This window comes from Calidris pugnax, unplaced genomic scaffold, assembly GCF_001431845.1.
Source record: "Calidris pugnax isolate Ruff unplaced genomic scaffold, ASM143184v1 scaffold237, whole genome shotgun sequence".
NCBI lineage: Eukaryota > Metazoa > Chordata > Aves > Charadriiformes > Scolopacidae > Calidris > Calidris pugnax.
Window position 1 is genome coordinate 579,300 of NW_015090985.1, and position 18,747 is coordinate 598,046.

Consider the following 18,747-nt stretch of genomic DNA (forward strand, 5'->3'; position numbering starts at 1 on the left):
GAAATGTATTTCTCACTCAGAGACTCTGAAAGTCACTCCTTTAAGGTATAAAACCCCATATTTTATTTCTTTTTTTATATCTGACATTTGATGTTTCACAACAATGCTACAAGCTAACTTAATCGAAACAACATCGGAATATAAATGACAGTAAGCAGCAGCTCTGGGAGCTGCTGTAGCACTAGTCGGGAAGAATTCATTACCCTGAGACATTTATTAAGCAAAGAAAAAAAAAAAAATCTGTTTGAAAAGGCTGGCAAACATCATTAGAGAAACAAAAGAAAATTGCTTCACAGGCTTCTTTCCTAGTTACACTGCCTAAGTTCACCTTTTTTTGTTGGGTTTTGAAGTCTCACTCTTACAAAGTAATAATAAGTCTCTTCCAGCTACACTGTTTACAAAACACTTACAGTCTGACACCCCTGATCCCTGAGATGGAAGCAAATGACATTCTGAGAACACAACACTTTCCCTAGTCGTATTCTTTATTTTTACCTCAAACTTCACCTACTTCCTGCTTTCTATGCCCTAAATAAAAGCTACTATCAAATCACGTCTAAAGGTTACTCAAAACACCCAAAGTGAGGTTATGACTTGGGCTTCTTGATGTCTCTGGAGAAAGTTTTACACCTTCCATTGTTCTCTTCCTTTTCAAACTTCCTCATTCACACCTCAAGAATACTCAGGAAACAGAGAAATACAAACCCCCAGTGCTCCTGCTTTTTCCACCACTCTTCCAGTTCTTTAGGGACTGTACACATTTAGGAGCTTCCCAAATGTTTCGTGACAGAGGGCAGATAAATCTCAATCAAGATATAAGGAAGTGGAGAAAGTTATTTTTAAGGGTATTTAGATATAAGCAAGTGGAGAAAGTTATTTTTAAGGGTATTTATTCGTAAGGAAAGTAGAACCCTGCTCTGCTCTTCCCTCCCCACCTTTAAGCTGTGGTAAATCTTCATTGTGATTACATGCACCTGACACATTCTTTTAAATCCATTCATTTCAGTTTTCCCCATCTTCAGCGTTTCCTGAGAAATACCCACACATTAAGCTGCTTAGATGAATAGAATATATGACACTGTTTAGCTAATAAAATGAGAGATACAGCCCCAGTTTCACTGGTAACTGATGAAACCACTTTTTCCTCTCTTGGAAAGCGCCATCCCCTTTTCGCAAGGGCAGAGTATCTACATTCTGGTGCTATTAGTTAACAAAAAGAGACTTACCTGCTACTGTGAGCTTCGCTGTTCTGCTGACAATGGTCCCCAGGCTTTCCACAGTGGCCACACACTGATAATATCCTTCATCGGGTTTATTATGCTTGGAATGCACCACGCTGTTTATTAATAAAGATCCATCCGGTAGCAACTGGCGCCGGTCATCGGACACCAAGTTTAGAAAAGTCCCATCTTTTTTCCATTCAATTTTTGGAGAAGTTTCACAATAAGCTGAACAGTTCATGATCACAGAAGCGCCGCGAACTGACAGGACGTCCATTGGCTCCACCAGAAAGTAAAAAGGAGTGAAGGTTCTCACAAGGGATCCTGGAAAACACAGATCACACAATGTTTCGGGTTAGCCTTCTACAGGTTTTAAACATAAAATGCCTCTTCGTTTCAGAATATTGTCATGTGCATAAGAACTACGGCTACTCGCGATGTCCTCTCCCTGTAGGTATTAGAAATAGCTAGGTTTTAAACAAAATGCCTCTTCATTTCAGAATATTGTAATGTGCATAAGAACTACGGCTACTCGCAATGTCCTCTCCCTGTAGGTATTAGAAATAGCTTGGTCTATATGACAGCGTTTTCTGCTTTGACTACTTATACTAATGGACTCTTAAATTCAAAGAGGTTTTCACCCCGTAACACATTCATCTGCTCATATGGGAATCAATATGGTTAATAGTCCTGAGCAACCCCTTGCAGACAGACGTCTGCATCATCAAAACGTATGTAAACTAATATATGTACTCAAGCACCATGTTTATAACTAATGATTTATGCTCTTAGGACTCTCTTCTTGGCCGTTCGTGCTACAGCTGCCATACCACAGCAGTGCGGTAACTTGTTTTGGATAACAAATATTAAGAAATAAAAATAATTCAGTCCTCAGGAGAAAGAGTCTCCAATTCTGAGCTTAACATATCATGCAAGTGCCATACGACTTCTTTTTTTACTTCCATTCTAGTTCAGGACAAACATGATTACTTTTCCATTTTAAGTATTCCCAGAAGACTTCTATAATTAACCTCTACTCTCCATTAAGAAGAGAATTTTAATTACTGTATTTCTGGTGTATTTGGTCAAGCAGAAAGATTGTGTGTCAATACATTTTGACTTTTGACTTGTCTTAACTTAATCATCCATAGAAAACAGAAGGAAGAAAGTCTTTCAGGAAGAAGAGTTTTCCAAAATCAGCGTAAGGATGGGTTGAGAGAAAAGAAGTCTTTGTTTTTAGAGCCCACCTTCAAAATAACATCAAGGCTCCCCCACCTACACTCTGACAAGCTCCACTGCTCCTCCACTTGGGGACCTGGAGTGGGATGTGTGTACAAAACACCATGGCAATAGAAATTGAAATCCTACTTGCTGCCCACCAGCAAACCCAAAGCACAAGCACACAGATTAAAGGTTAATAGTGCTTTCAAAGCAAGTCACTTCAACCCAGGCCTGCAACCACTCCTCCTATCTTCATACAAAGCAAGTTGTGAGAGGAAAACACTTAAAAATGCCAGCTGAAAACTCACACCGCAGCTGAACTTGCCAGGTCTTTTTGCAAGGCCTAGAAAATAACTATTTTCCATAGAAGCTAAATGCCAGCTCTGGTGTATAAAGCATATTTCACGAGCACTGTGTCTACTAACGCACTCTCAGCACGAAGCATCAGACTCTGACAAGCACTGTGTCTAATGCACTCTCAGCACGAAGCATCAGACTCTGACTCCTCTTGTCTAAAAATCTGGACAATAACTTTTTGAAGTCACAGGTTGGTTGGGGACCAGAAAGGAGATTCTACCAGTTCAAGTGGTTTCTGTCCCTAAGCTATACGTGAGCAAGTGCTCCAGAGCAAACATGGGAAAACCAGTTGGTCTTTAAAGCCTGTCTGTAGTCCTTAATGGGGTGGGGGAAGTCTGGAACTTGGGGGGAGTCTCCCTGTCTCCCAGTTACACATAGTTCAGAGGAACGTTCAGACCACACAACGCAGCTCAGGCAGATGCTACAGGAATCTGATTTGACACGGATGTAGCAAACCTACCCATGAACCAGTTTAACATCCACCCGTGAGCAACACCTGACACAGCAAGAAGGTGGTTTTCCCTTATGCACTTCTAAGAACACGAGGGCAATCCATAGCACTTGTGAAAGGTGGTGTTATCAAAGGGTTAAAATGCATTCACAAATACGAAATGAAGCTTCTGTGGCACACACTAAACCCTTCACAAAAGGTCACAAAAACACTCATCTCAAAACTATTTAATCTTTCCCACTAAGGTCGATAATGAAATGCTGCAGTATGTTAAGACCACCTTGAAAAGGAATGTGCATTTAATAACCGGATTTGTTAAGCTGCAGAATAATGATGTTTTCAGAAAAAGTACAAACATGAAGGAGACCTTTACTTGTAAAGCCTGTGCTATAAGCATTTTAGCTTCTTCAATCGCTTGTTGGTTTTGTGTTTTGTTGTTTTGTATTTTTTTTTACAATCAGATTTACCTTGGAAAACAGCCTTAATTAACAAATTGATATGCTTCCTTCTATCTCTGAATTGCACAAAAAGTCTGCTGTCTCCAAAGAGCCCCTTCAGCATCCCCCCGGAGAGGGACCCCAGCCTTCCTGCACAAAGCTCATTGTCTTTGCTACTCAGGATTCACAGAAACTTGAAGATAAGGCAGGAGTAAAAGGTGTGAGAGAAACAACAGATAAGTTATGCTTTTGTAGGTTATAGTGTTCCAGTGTCCTTCTACCTTCAAGAATTCAAAGATGAAATCAGAAACAAAGTACAGAAGACCAAAGTTTCCCTGGTGACAATAACAGCCTCTGACAAGACTGGAGACCCGTTATGTTGGTATCCAAATGCTTGAGATTATGTCTTTCCTGAGGATAAAAAGGGACAAAACCCCACATTAAAAAAAAAAAAAACACGCACCCAGAACAAATTACAAAATTTCTAGGTGCTGCTTTTGCTACTTCAGTTTGTGTAATCACACCTCCGTGCAGGTGTACTGTATTCCCTGTGTGTGGAGCACTGAGTTCCAGCTCTGATATACCAGACAAGAAACAAGAGTCATGAACAGCATGAAGATATTTTCATCTGTTTATCAGCTCTTCAATCCCTACAGAAAGTTAAATTATTATTTTTTTTTAAATATTAAAGATTGAGCTTTATTGTCCCTGGCTTTTCCAAGAGAAAGCATTCTACTCAAGCGATCAAGCTTTCTTCCTTCCCAGATCACAAGCTTCTGTAAGTTTTTCCAATACAAATCCAGACCCCTACAAGAATAAAGAAAAACACTCTCGAGTTTAGTTTTTCTCTGCTGCATCCACGCTCCAGTCAACTGGGTTCATACCTCATTTAAACCTTGAGTCGGCATGAAGACTTTAATAAACCTCTATTTCTATCAACAAGCTTTTTCTCCCACTCCATCAACCTATTGATTATTCGGTTAAATGACAGCACATTAATAAAGACTGAATTGGTGTATTTTATGGAGGGTGTCCTCCTCCTTTCCACGGACTTCGCTCTGGAGGGGGTGCACATACGTAGGTGTGTACAAATATCAGTGGGTTGATTTGTGTTAATATTAGCCCAAGAAACTTAAATAAAAGCAAGACAAGTCTATCTTCCTGCTCAGAAACAGGAACGGTTAAATCTTGCTCATTCCCAACAGATTTTTTTTTTTTTTTTTTCCCCCAGATGTGCTCTTGACAACCAGTGTCAGGGACCCAGCAGCTCCTCCAGGCACTCAGCTCCAGCACTTCACCCTCTAGGATTAGTGCTAGAATTGCTATGATTTAAGCAAGCTCCTTTGTGCCAGGATGGGCACGGAGAACAGGCTGTTCGTCTTTCCCAACAGCCTTCTGCATATTTGAGGACTTAAATCCTTCTCCAGCCTTTTACTTGGGCTTAGCATTTCCAGTTCAGTATTAGGTAGACAGCAGGGCTCTGATAACTCTGAACCCTCTCCAACCAGCCCATGTTCCTCCTGCAGTGCCATGTCCCAAACACGATGAGAGCCCCAGCAGAGACAGTGTCAGCTGTGGGTACAGTGTCATTTCACCCATTTTGGAGGCTCTACAACTCCCTTCTTCATCCCTCCCACCATAGAGGTGACAGGTTTTAGTACAGAAGCTTAACACCACTGACTACACCAATCTGCAATCCCTTTACCACCGTAATCCCCAGATCCTTTTCCCAGAAACTGCCAGGAGACTGGTTCTTTTCCATTTAATGTTTGACTCGTCGATTACTCCTGCCTAACTGGATTAACTTCCTCCAAATTCTTCCTCCTGCCAAAAAAAGCGTACCAATTTTGAACTCTAACCTTGCTCTCCCCCTTGCAGCTTTCAGTCATGTGAAAATGTAACAAATTAGCTTATTCTATTATCCAGGCTATGAATGAAAGATGTCTAGTAGAAGATTACTCAGAATACACAAGCGCAAAATCTCACACAAAGGAGCCTTCAATATCATCATCTTTATTTCTTCTCTCAACACTTATCCATCCCTTCTCCTAGCCATCCTATGGCAGATAAGACCCCATTTCCCTACTTCCTTACAGGAGTGTAACGGGGTGGTAGTTGTTGAGAAAAGAATAAGGGAAACTGTTTGGGGCTTTTTCCTATGAAACTTTTTAAAATAAGAAAATTAGAATGGTCTGAAAATGTTTCCTTGACAATTCCATACCAATTAACTCTCCTACCCACATTACTTCCAGAAGAAGTTAGAAAAAAACCCATGTTTGTTCACTCAATTTTTGCAGGAATTGAAGCCAAGCTGCCTACTTTCATACATCCCCAGCTCCCTCTCTCCTCCCATTTAAAATATTTTGGGTATTGCTAGTCCTCCTTGTACCTCATCTCTCCTCCAATTCTCACAATTAACCAACAGTTCTGAAATTGTTTCAGCCGAGATAAAACTCGTCACACACAACTGATTTGAGAATAGTCAGCAATGAAATGCTTTTTTCACCTTCCCGTTTTCTCAGCCCCCTTGGTCTCTTACCCCCTCGGTGTCAGATGAAGGACCGTACACACACAACTCTTCTCACCGAAAAAGGACCAACGACAGCACATCTGAGAGATGACACCAAGTTCACAAACTTAAGATGAATCTGCCTGAACCTCTCCTTACAGCACGCTTCCCTAAAGACCATGAAAAGGCTTTTAACGTCAAAAGAAGAAAGTTTTAACACAAGACTTTCCAGCTACAGGAAATCTGAAAGCAGCCACGTGAGACAGCAAGAGCTCACCACTCGCCCTTCCCAAATGCTGCATTTTCAAAAGGCGAGTGGAAAAAAGAAATCCAAGGCTTCCTTTAGCCTTCATTTCACTGCTGCCGTGCCTACACAAGGTCTTTTCTTTTTTGTATGTTTTGCTACCTGCATCACATTTTGAGCACTGGTACAGCCTTAACAAGGCTTCAGGTGAGGAAATGCCTACAATAGTAAATGCGAAGTGGCTGCTCGAGTGGGAAGAAGCTCCCCTTCGTTATTCAGTTAATTTCTGAAAGACACGAGCATTCCAATATCGAACTTAAATCATTTCAATGTGTGCATTAACAACTGCCTGACACAAGCTCTTCAGAAATTATGGCGTTCAGGAAAATAACTTCAGACAAAACCACTCTGGTCTCCATTCTACTTAGCGCGTATAAATTATCCCAAAGTGGTGCACAGCAGCACGTGGCTGAAGATTTCCCTGCTGCTACTGCTGGAGATTCAACCACTCTTGCCACCAAAACCATTTGGTGGGGATGCACTCCCGATGACGACCACCATTCAAAGCAGAGGGCTGTTAGAACATCCCATTTTACAAGGTCCACATGCAATAACCACCCCAGAAAGAAAACATGAAGCACAGGGATAATTTCAGAGCCACTTCTTCCAAACAGAAGGCAACCAAACACATCTTTCATCCAAAGTACCTGACTTTAGATTAGTCGTAGACAAGGATTCAGTCCTTGGAAGGAGTAATACGGGGCTTTGATGAAGAATGATTACTTTTACACGTTGAGGAAAGATATGTCAATTGAGGGGCACGGTATTTGTTCTTTTTAAGTTAGACTCCAAAGCAATTTAAGAGTACATACATAACACCCTTGAAAATTGACGTTTAAAAAAGAAGCATTTGACAAACTCCTAATCAGACTGGCAGAAACCATTATAAAGCCCCTTTTTTATGTATTGCAAGTCAATGATAAAAGACCCAAGCTCTCTTGCTGCAGGATTGAACTTTTTAAAGGCTTTTCACCAGAATTTAATTAACATTCCCAATGGCCCTTGTAATCCTAAAAACAGTGTGTCATGTCCTTCCTAACCCACATCATTAAAAAAAACCTGTCTTCAAGAATTAGCCAAACATATTTTAATTGAAGACGTTACAAACACTATTCTTTACAAGCCGCCAGCATGAGCTTACAGTGAACTTGTTTTGTTGTTTTGTTAATATATTCATTGCTAAGAAGCACATTATCTATATGGATAAATTGCTACATGTATTAATCTTTAAGTAAAATGTAAGTGTTAGCAGGTTGGTAATTTTTTTTCTCTTGACAACACTGGAAACATTCTGGACTGCTCCATAAACAATATTTATATAAGGTGTATTATAATATTCCACAGGAGTGTAGGCAAAGATAGACTTTCTGCTTAATAATGTGTTTTCCATTCATGGCAGAACACAGACCACCTGGGGAAACAAAAGTGCTCCTGATGGCAATATACACCTTGACTATCAAAGATGGGTTAGGATTATTATTTTTTTTTTTAAGTCCATCCAAAGCCCAACACACACGGAGGTTGGCAAGTTCGCTCCTACTGACAAACCAAGGCCAAATTCTCTAACCAGCATTCTCTAAGCACCATTTCATTTCTTTGCAAAGACTCTGCAATCTGTAAGTCAGAGACAAAAACGATATTGCACTTAAGCACCAAGAAAAAAAAAAAAAAAAGGAAGAGCGGAAGAGCTCGCCATGACCGTGGATGTACAATATAAATCCTGCTGGTACTTGAATAATTCCAGGGGTAGGCTGACAGCAGAACCAGGAGAGCAAGTGAGGTAACACTGGCAGGCAAGTAATACCACATATAAATCTAAACTTTCCCAGACCTGGTAGATTCCTTTCTTCTTCAGCACAAGCACATTTCCTCTTTTTATGATTTAACACGCTACAGCAAGATATTAATCAAGAAGAGTTAGTCGTCCTGGCCCCAGCGCCATGAGGCACAGCGGCCTAGCAGCGATGCCTGAAGAACAGCAAGGTGGCTGAGATGTCCCCTGGCTCAGGAGGACCATGGTCTGAGATCCATAGGGCAGAGACACCCTTTTCCCTGCAGCATGGGGAAAGCAAGCCGTCCAGAGCCCCCTTCCCCCTCTACTCAAAAGGGGCTGCTTCTGTGTTGCAGACACAAGAAAACTGCTTGTTCAGGCAAATTCTCCCTAAAGAGAGCAGCATAAAGCCTTTGTCCTTCTCTTCCCTTCAGCTGTCAATCCCGTGCACAGGTGCCTCCCGACAATACAGGCCGCGCAGACAATACTGAGGGAATATTAACAGCCTGGGACACCACCACAGAACCAGTACCCTCATTCTCTTCAATCAAATGGTAAGTTCAGATAAATTATTCTTTGTGGTCCACTGTGAAGAGCGGCCACCTGACCACCACCAGCCCTACCTGCAGGCTGGCACCAACACACAGACGGCAGCTTCCACTGACAAGGGACTATGCCTTTTTGCTCCCCTGTTTTCCAAAAGGCACCCATCTAGAAACACAAAGTTGTGGAAAAAGCTACATATTTCTGCATATTCCTCTCTGATGGTTCAACGTTACTGAGTTGAGCAGGTTTGTGACGCTGTGTACTAACAAGAACACAAAAGTCAAGATGCTCATCATCATAGGAACTACTGAAACATACAAAGAAATAATATACGTTTCCAGACTTTGCCTTTGGTAACTTAGGAGTATCCTTGCCTTTCAGATAGCACAGTCAATAAAAAAATAAATTCAAGCAAAGCAACCTACACCTTGCAACAATGCTTTTATAGCTTTTTCTATACCTTCAGTTACCTTTCACTTGTTAATAACAAATTGCGGTTGGCTTAATCTTAACTGACCTTCCCAACAGACTGCAAGCATGAAATTATGTTTTTAAAAAAATTAGCCCATTTAAAAAAAAAAAAGAGTACGCGGAAATAGAATTAAGAAGAAAGTATCCAAATAGCACACAATGAGCCTGCAGTAAAACACTGAAAAATAAGCATCCATGCATTTACTCTAACCACTCTTTCTGTAACCGATACCATCTCCTCATATATTATTAAATAATGGGAAGGAAAACAAGATAATGATCAACAGCAAAATCCAAACACAGATTGTAATCTCAAATATCAAATATCTTTGGAGATGCATTTATGTCTGGTGTTTAGTTGCACGGCCTCTCTAACACCTCTAGGGAGTTGGAAATTTTTACCTGAATTTTGAATGCATGGAAGCAACTTTATTATTTACAGCGTTGCTCCTTAATTGTCTTAAGTTCTGTGGGGCTGGCTCCCTTAAACAGCCAGCGGAGAACCGCTGCCTCACAGCTCCTCTGGCCCTTCACTAAGGGGCTGCAGTTCCTTTAAGCTTGGAAAATTGAAGGAAAAAAGATGGCACAAGCTCCTCTTGCAGGAGGTTCCCCTAAAGCACGATTCACTAAACCATTTCTCATGGTCCTCTTGTGTAACCTGTACCAAAAGAAATCCCCACCAAGGAGATGTTCCACTCTTGCCCTGTCCAGAGCCCCACTGTCAGACAGTTATCTTCTCATCAGGGGTTTCTTCATCGGCCAGAAATGGACACTCAAGCCCAGAGAAGTGCCTACCAGCCGTGCTTCAAAACCAAGTGCTGTTGGACTCTTTATTCCTCCTGGGGTGGAATGGAAAAGAATCCTTTGTAACCACAAGACCAAAAACCTGGATTTCTTTCAGGTTGCTGGGATTTTACGGAACTAAGTCCCACAAACCCCTCACCTTCTGCAAGGAACATCCTTTCAAGGAGATTTTGCTTTTATATCAAAGGAAAAGCAAGACAGAGCATCTAACACCGTATATTCCAGTTAAGCCAGTAAGGAACTACTCTGAATATCCTCCTAACTGCAAAATTTCTTTTCATAACCCCTTCAGAAGGAGAGCTTAAAGGATTTTGTCCACCTTTTCCTTTTTTTGTGGAATTACCAAAGCCATTTCTCTCATTTCCAAGAACTCCCTTTCCATTCAGGCAATCTCTGTAACTGACACAGCCCTTCAAGCCCACATAGGATTTAAAAATGCTACCGTGTTTTACTTGACACAAAGGACAAAACCTTGCACACGATACCCCTTTCTATCGCTATAATGACAGAAATAAGCTGGAATAATAAGAAGGTAAAACCTTTTTGACTTCAACTGCAGGCACAGAAGTTACCTTAATCAGAATCTCCTGGGATTAGCTGTTCGATACGTGATCTAACAGCAGAGCTACGATGCTTTCAGGGTGATGACTGCCATCAGGGGAGCAAGCTCCACCAAAACCCACCTCACTCTACCCCCTAACGAAGCCTTCATCCAATGTCAAACTCCTCTTTTCTCATCTGTCAAAATAAGCCAAAGTAATTACATTTCATATGAAATTAACAGTATGCCAGGAGGTTTTTTATATTTTTTTTGCCCATTTTTGAATGCTTTATATGGCTCTTATTCCCCTGTAATTTTCTTCCTCATACTTCAAGCAAAAAGATTAAATTAGTTTCTTTGCCTGTAACTTCAGAGCCCGGGCTGAGACCCCATTACTGCACTACCCAATTTCCAGCTGTCAGCTCTGGTAGCTTTTATAGTAATCTGACTGCAGAAAGATGGTGCTTATAGTTTTCATATTCTTCCTGATTGAGTATGAAAAAGAAAAGAACAGCAAGCAATTTATACTTATTTTTAATATTAGTAGTGCTTCCTTCAGAAAGCACCTCAGAGGACCAAAGACCAATTATTTTATTATTTTTTTTTTAGTTCTTCCAGTGACCATTTTCATTACTTTATCAAACTGGTCTGAGGAGTTCCTCCAGTGACTATTTTCATTACTTTATCAAACTGGTCTGAGGAAAGACACGTCTAGCATTTCTACAAAAGATTACTAGAGGGCACTGTAAAGACACCTACAAAGGGAAGAAAATTTATTTCTGTTCATCATCGTGAACAATAGTACTTTGACTTTTCCACAGCAATAGCTACCATATGTCAGCTACTGACAATACTGCGCTTGTTACAGCAGGTAAAGAGGAATTTCCATTTTTTTTCCCGGAGTAATGGATTTCCTTTCCTAGAGAGCCAGCCTTCTGGGCAGCCAGGCACATCATTTACCTCCTCAGGTACATGCAACAGTAAAAACAAAGAGTGGCTTTCAAAGGTTAAAAACCAGATAATCCAATTGTCAGACTGAAAATACACCTTGCACACAGTACAGGCAAGATGTTAAACATCTAGCAAAAGATTCCTCCATCTTCCCCTCCTTACACCCTATTTGGGCTCCGGCCAAACCACCCAACGCTCAGCCTGGGCTCTGGGTGCTCAGACTGGAGTAACTGGTTTGCCCAAGTCCTCGCTGAGGTTAGACGGGCAGTTTAGCTCCCCGTGGAGATTCCCCCTTGGTTTGCAAACCAAGCCCGGGTAATCCAGGAGCAGATTCCTTGCCTCAATCATTTTTAATTTTTTTTTTTTTTTTTGATAATCCAGGAGCAGATTCCTCGCCTCAATCATATTTTTTTTTTTTTTTGCCAGACTGATAGATCAAAAAAATAGTTTAGACTATAAATATAGCAAAAAATCCCCACACATCACAAGAGGATTATTTGCTGGAACCAATTACTTAAATATTTTCCAAGTAGTAAACACACTGTGGTATCCAAGAACTCTACACGAAGGGTAAAGTAATATTACTGTTTCTCAGACACCAATGAGGTGATGGGGTACAAACAGAACCCAGTCCATGTAGCAAATTCATTTAAAGATGCACTTCAAGTGAGACAAGAGTCGCACTTCAGTGAGGCTCTCCCTGCTGGGGGTCTCCTCCAGCCCACCCCTCCAATTCCCCGCTCCGGGGGATCACAGAGATCATCACAAAGGCTGCTCGCAGGAGAAGTGCCAAGGGGGAATGTTGTGATGAGGTCAGGGAGGGGGGCTCCAACCACAGGCAACGGTCAAAATGGCACACGGGAAGATGTGTGAGGAGGAAAAGAAGAAACCTGGCTTCTGTGGGAAGCTTTAAGTGAAAAAAGGGTTCAACATTAAAAAAAAAAAATGGAAGCAAGAACCAAACTGAATGTTGCTGAACATCACTTCCAGTGTCTTTCTAAAGAGAGACCTCTGTCACGCTTCATGAAAGAGGAGAAAATTCTTAACAAATACCTTTAATGTTAGATCAAGCAAAGACTATCTAAGAGGACCTGCAAACAGAAGAACAGGCGCATCAGATCAGAGCAAAAAGAACCCTTTTAACTCAGTGTCTCGTCAGAGCAGAGTCGAGAGCGGATGCTGGGGAGCACCCGGGAGCAGAGTAAACACAGCACAACTCCCCCATTCACCCTCAGAGCATCCTCCCACCGAGGGATGCGGCAGCCACAAGTGGGGTTTGCTCCTCAGCTTCTGGAGAAGAAGCACCAGCAACCTCTGCTGGGACCTCTGGACCGCCTCAGGGGGAAGGGGCAAAAGAATACGGGTTATAGCATTCAATTTGAGGGTTCCTAATTTAGGGAGCTAATTCTGAAAGATTAAGACAAGCAGTTAATTCTGTACACTCATTGTAGCTAACTGTACAGCCTGTGCCACTCCTCTGGTTTCCTGCACTGGGAAAGCAACCACTGTCCAATCACACCACTGACCCACAATATATAAAATAATAACCTTAGCAATTTATTAATGATGATTTTATCCATCTTTAAGTACACTACTAAAAGAAAGGGAACAGTAGAATGGTAAGGAAAAGATGCACATAAACACTATTATAAAATACAGCAATGTTTTTGAGAATCCCCCTTTTAAAACGTATTTACACTAGTTTTTCTATCCCATGGAATTCAGCATTTGTGGCAGAGTTCGTTACATGCGTAAATTAAGTTGCAATAAAACTGAGCCTTCACAAATTTAAGTCATAAGGCTACTCTTGTAAAAGGAAGCTGACACACTGGAGAGTCTGAAACAATTACGTTCTAGCAGAAGGGTCTGTAGGCGGAGGACAGGATGGCACCGGTGCCACGGAAAGGGACAGAGATGCAGCGTGTGCCTTCAAGGGACAGGGAAAGCCACAGCCCATTCCAGCTTTGGCACCGCCATAATGAATAAGGCACCAGGGAACTGGGAGAAGTGACAGATAACCAGTAGTACCACTAATTTGTTTAGATTCCGAGTGTAAAGGTTTGCTAAATTTGTTGCTTGAGAGGCCCAAAATAAAGTCTAAAGATAAGGGAACACCATGTACAGCCTCCACTGGACCCTGCGCCCTCCCAGATCTCAGTGCTTACACCCCCCATCCATCTCTCTCCGTTTTTAAATTGAGGGTTGGCTGTTTGTGTTTGAAGACACTGCTAGCGTTGTAGTAACCGAGGCAGACAAATGCCTCAGGGTAGAATATTTGATGGTCACTGAGGAAAAGCTATTGTAATTGGAGTTAAATTCATTTCTCTATCAAGAGGAAAAAAAACAAGAATAAAAGAAATAATCACACAACGCTAACTGAACTATAGAAACATAAGCAAGGCACTTTATATAGAGAAACAAGATTAGAAATTTACCTAGTTCTGACCCCTTGGAAAAAGTTGTCTTTCAATTAAATGCAGAATAGAAGCAAAAACTACCTGGCTTGTGCACCCCAGTAAGTACAGAAAGACAACAGGGAAACACGCAGAACAGCCACATAACCCATATATATGTGACCCCTTGGAAAATGTAAGGACAAACCTCGTGATTGAAAAAGTTGTCTTTCAATTAAATGGAGAATAGAAGCAAAAACTACCTGGCTTGTGCACCCCAGTAAGTACAGAAAGATAACAGGGAAACACGCAGAACAGCCACATAACCCATATATATATATATATATAAACTTTATCCAAAAGCACAACTTATATAAAAGGGGTGTGTACACACACAGACCACTATAGTCATGTACACATACAATGTCCCCCATGACTGATTATTTTTCAAGCCTCCATTATTTTTTCAAGACAAGCATAATAAGTGAAGAAACACCACTCAACTGCACCACAGACCAGTGCCCACCAGGAAAAGAGTTTCAGTGGTACCTCAGGCACATGTCACCGAGTTAACAACTCCTCCAAGTCATTTTTATTTTTTTTTTTTTACTGTAAGCAGTGGATAAAACTCTCCATTTGTGTCATCTCGGTGCCCACCAGGAAAAGAGTTTCAGCAGTACCTCAGACACATCTCACCGAGTTAACAACTCCTCAACTCCTTCAAGTTACACTTTTTTTTTTTCCTGTAAGTAGTGGATAAAACTCTCCATTTGTGTCATCTCAACTAAACACCGTTTTTGCGAGTTTCAAACAGTTTTTTCATCCTCTCAAGTGTGAATTCTGCACATTGATCCTGGCATCATGTAATGTCTTTTATACCATTTGGCTGGGTGAAGATCAATAGTGGTTAGAGAGCAGGATTGTGTCTCCCCAGCAGACTGAGGCTCTGCCTGGCCTGGCACTCCCTGCCCAAATTTTAATGTCTTTTATGCAATTTGGCTGGGTGAAGATCAATAGCGGTTAGAGGGCAGGATTGTGTCTCCCCAGCAGACTGAGGCTCTGCCTGGCCTGGCACTCCCTGCCCAAATGGGGAATATCCATCTACCACAAAATTTTTCTAGAGCAAACCCAGGCCGTGGCTTCACACCAGTGACTCCAGACTACAGTCACTCGTTAAACCACCTGTCCCAGGAACAGCACAGATACCTCAGAAGCTTCATCATTATAAATTAACCTCGTTTCAGACCCAGAGCCAAAACATGACAGAAATATTTGCAAATCTTACTGATCCTTTTTCATGATATGCACAAACATGACCTAGAATTAAAAAAAAAAAATAATCCCCAAGCCTTATTTATTGCAACTTCATTATTTCAAGTGCACTGAACATACACAGAGGAGAGCAAATTATTGGATTTTTTTATTACTTTTTTATATATGAAATCAAACAGCCATATATCAGGACAGTAATTGCAGACTTTTAACAACGTATTTGTATTCAAACCAGATCAATGAAAAAACCTAATTGCACTAATCCTTTATTATAACTTTGCAGTCGCATTATTTTCTCCATTGACATTTTTTCCGTAAGAGATTGCTACTAAGCTGTTGGTGAGCTCTTCGGAAGCCAAGAAAAACCAAGAGAAAACTATCCAAATGAGTCAATTTATCTCCCGATTCCCGATGGCTCCTGGAGGAGGGCACCGGAGAGCACAGGAGCTGCACCTCCAGCAGGGGTGAGAATAGAAACCCTGGGGTGGGAACGGGGCACCTCCAACTGCCACCGCCCTCCCTATTTGATCTCAGTTGAAAGTACAGTAAAATGAACCGAAAGACCAGTTTTAAAAGCTTTACTCAGATTCTTGTCTCCTCTGAAAGCCTATTAACGAAACGGCTTCCTGTTTCATTTTCTGAAGACAAACAAAAGCTTTCATCTACCTTGTTTACTCGCTTCACCTCCAAAATTCCCATGAAGCACTGTAGCTTTGATTGGATCAGTTTTTGCCAGAATAAAATAAAAAGCATAACTGTAGCTTTGCAAATATATTAGCAACAATATTTGCAAGTATTAGCTTTGCAAATGTTTTATAGATGTGCAAGGGAAAAATAGAGTTATCTGTTCATTTATAATACAGATTATTCCATCAAAGTGGGAAAGCAAACATGTTTAAAAAGGACTTACATAAGAGTGGAAATACAAATATTGCATATATTAACTAGATTACCATATAGATATGGGTATTACTTGAATTACTAAGTTAGTTGGAAATGCGTAAGAAAAGCAAATTTCTAGGTCATCATTAGCAGGAATTTGCTTAGATCCCTTTTATGCTCATTTCCCCATAGCTGTAAAAGTTCCCATCACACTCTCACTAAATATATTAAAAACCCTGACCAATAATTTGACTAAAGAGCACAGGATGGGGTTAGTGCACAGCAGATGGGTTTAAGCTGCTCCTCAGCTTCAGCTGGGAGATGTCTCTCCAGGTATATCCATTCTGCCCACTAAAAAAAGGCCCAAAAAAAGAAAAGCCAGCCCAGGTCAGCTGCTGCAGACTACAGGCAGAATGAGACTGTTCACAAACACTTGACTGTTTGCTTCCCAGGCTTTAATTTGGGGTGTCGCTTGTCCTGCTGCCGAGCCCCACTTGGAAGAAGGCTGGCTCCATCTCCCTGCTAAGCTCCTCACAGGTACCAGCAGGCTGAGAGTGGGTCCATCCCTCTCCCCCAAGACTTCTTCAGGCCAAACAAGCCTCTCCTAAAGCTTCAGCCCCCAGCCAGACTGGGGGCAGGTCAAGCAAGCTCACTCCAGTTCCATAAAGTCTTTGACACTGGACATACTGGGGAGCCCCAAACGGGATGGAGTATCCTGGATGCAGCTTCAACCCCGCTTCCCTCAATCCACTGGCTCCGCTCCGGCTGCTCCCGTTTGCACTGGGAGTTGGCAGGCACAGACCGTGTTGGACAGTCCCAGCCACCCGCCTGCCTACCTGGAAGGGGCCAGGTCAAGATTCTTCTCTGCTTAATACGAAGCAGAACTTCTCAGCTCAAATAATATCAAAACAGGACCCAGATCTGAACTCCGGATAACACATTCAGAGGACAGTGCTCATTTCATACAACTTCATTTTTAAGCTGTTAAACAAATAGACAGACCTGATGAAATATTAATTTGACTAATTATGGCAACAGAAGCCCAGAAGGAACTAACAGCTCCACGGAAACAGAGCGATACCTGTTTCCAGCACTGACAACTGCACGAGCTCCAGACACGGAACAGATGGCTCAGAAAAACCTGTGCAGACTGTGTTGGTATCAACCTTCGCTTGGGCTCGGCCTCCCTGGTTTTTAAGATGCAAAAGCTTCACCTGATTAGAGAGAGCTGAAGCGTGAGCTACAAAACAGAATTTTTAAGTAGAGACAGGATACGAAGTATTCATACTTCGCATTTCTTCCAATTCATAGACTTTAACCAAATTTAAAGCATTTACCTTCGTAGGACAAAAAGCTCTTCAACAAGCTCAGACAGAAGAACCAAACTATCTTCCCAACATAGAAATTCAGCAGATAATACTTCAAACATAATTTGGGTGCAGTTCTTTATGGAAGAAGTCTCCGATGATCATCTAGCCCAGGCATCTGCTCTGAGCAGGTCTCTCTAGACCAGGTTGCTCAGGGCCAACCAAGCTTCAAGCCTCTCCACAGACACGCAACAGAAGTATACCACCAGCCAAAGCAATAAAGCATGGGGAGATAGGCCCCCAAACTGGCTAAGGTATACCAAACTGGTTAAGTGTCTTCAAATTAAAAGCACAGAAATCACAGGAAGCAGCAAATAAAGCAACAGTAACAGGAACATTAGGAAAGAACTTTTCTGAGGAATCTAGCAATAAACACTACACGAAGTACCTGAACCATCTGTTGCCACAGTTGGAAAGAAGAGGGAGGACACGATACACCAAGACCTTCTGAAAGCCCCAGGATCTAGGCATTCAGCCTGGCCAGAGGGAGGCAAGAGCTGGTTCTCAGCAGGGTACCACCCCAAACCCCACCTGCCCCTCACCCCAGAAGCAGGACTTTTCAAAACCTAGCTCAATAAAGCAGCGTGTTCTTGAAGGAACCACGAGGCTGTAACACCACCTCACCTAACCTGAACGCAATGGGCTGGCTGGGGGGCTCACCGACACCACCACCACCATGGCTGTTGCTGCCAGCCATGTGAAGTGCACCATTTTGGCACTAAGAGCAGATCGTGCAAATCCAATGACTAAGACACTCAGCGACAACTTGGACCTTGACGCAGAACTATTAACTACTGTGACGTCCTTCAATGTCCCCAAACACCTCTTCACACCAGTTCTTGACGCCAGGTAAGCTCCACACTGCAGAAATGGATCCATTAATCTGTGGTGGAACTGGGTTTGGATGTTTGTGACTGTATCCATCAGCTGCACTGCACGTACCATCACCAAAGGGCAGAGCAAGCTGCCATGACCTGCAGATCCATAAGGACAGTGTGCTACACCTTCAGATGTGACTTCTCCCTCCAAAGCCACCACCAACCTGGGCAAGGAGCCCAAGGACTTCAACACCCTTCAACTGCAGGCTTTTTGTCATTCCCTTTCAACAATAAACTACCATATACTGCCAGGTCTACTTTTCTCCTCTATTTCAGGTCTCCAGCTCACATTAAGGTAAGGGTTTCAACATATCCTTCACATTTGCATCACGGCAGATGTCTGCTGCAACAAGCTTTCTATTTTAAATAATA

General features: G+C 42.0%; 1 protein-coding gene across 1 annotated transcript in view; it reads right to left on the bottom strand.

The window, feature by feature from the left end:
* NEO1 (neogenin 1) overlaps positions 1 to 18,175 on the bottom strand; it is a 193,127-nt gene extending 174,952 nt beyond the window's left edge. Inside the window, exons 1-2 of the mRNA XM_014953840.1 lie at positions 18,127 to 18,175; positions 1,227 to 1,544 (exon numbers count right to left, since the gene is read on the bottom strand). Of these exons, the coding sequence (XP_014809326.1) occupies positions 1,227 to 1,544; positions 18,127 to 18,175 (367 nt within the window). The remainder of the gene's footprint in view (positions 1 to 1,226; positions 1,545 to 18,126) is intronic.
* Positions 18,176 to 18,747: the final 572 nt, after the last annotated feature.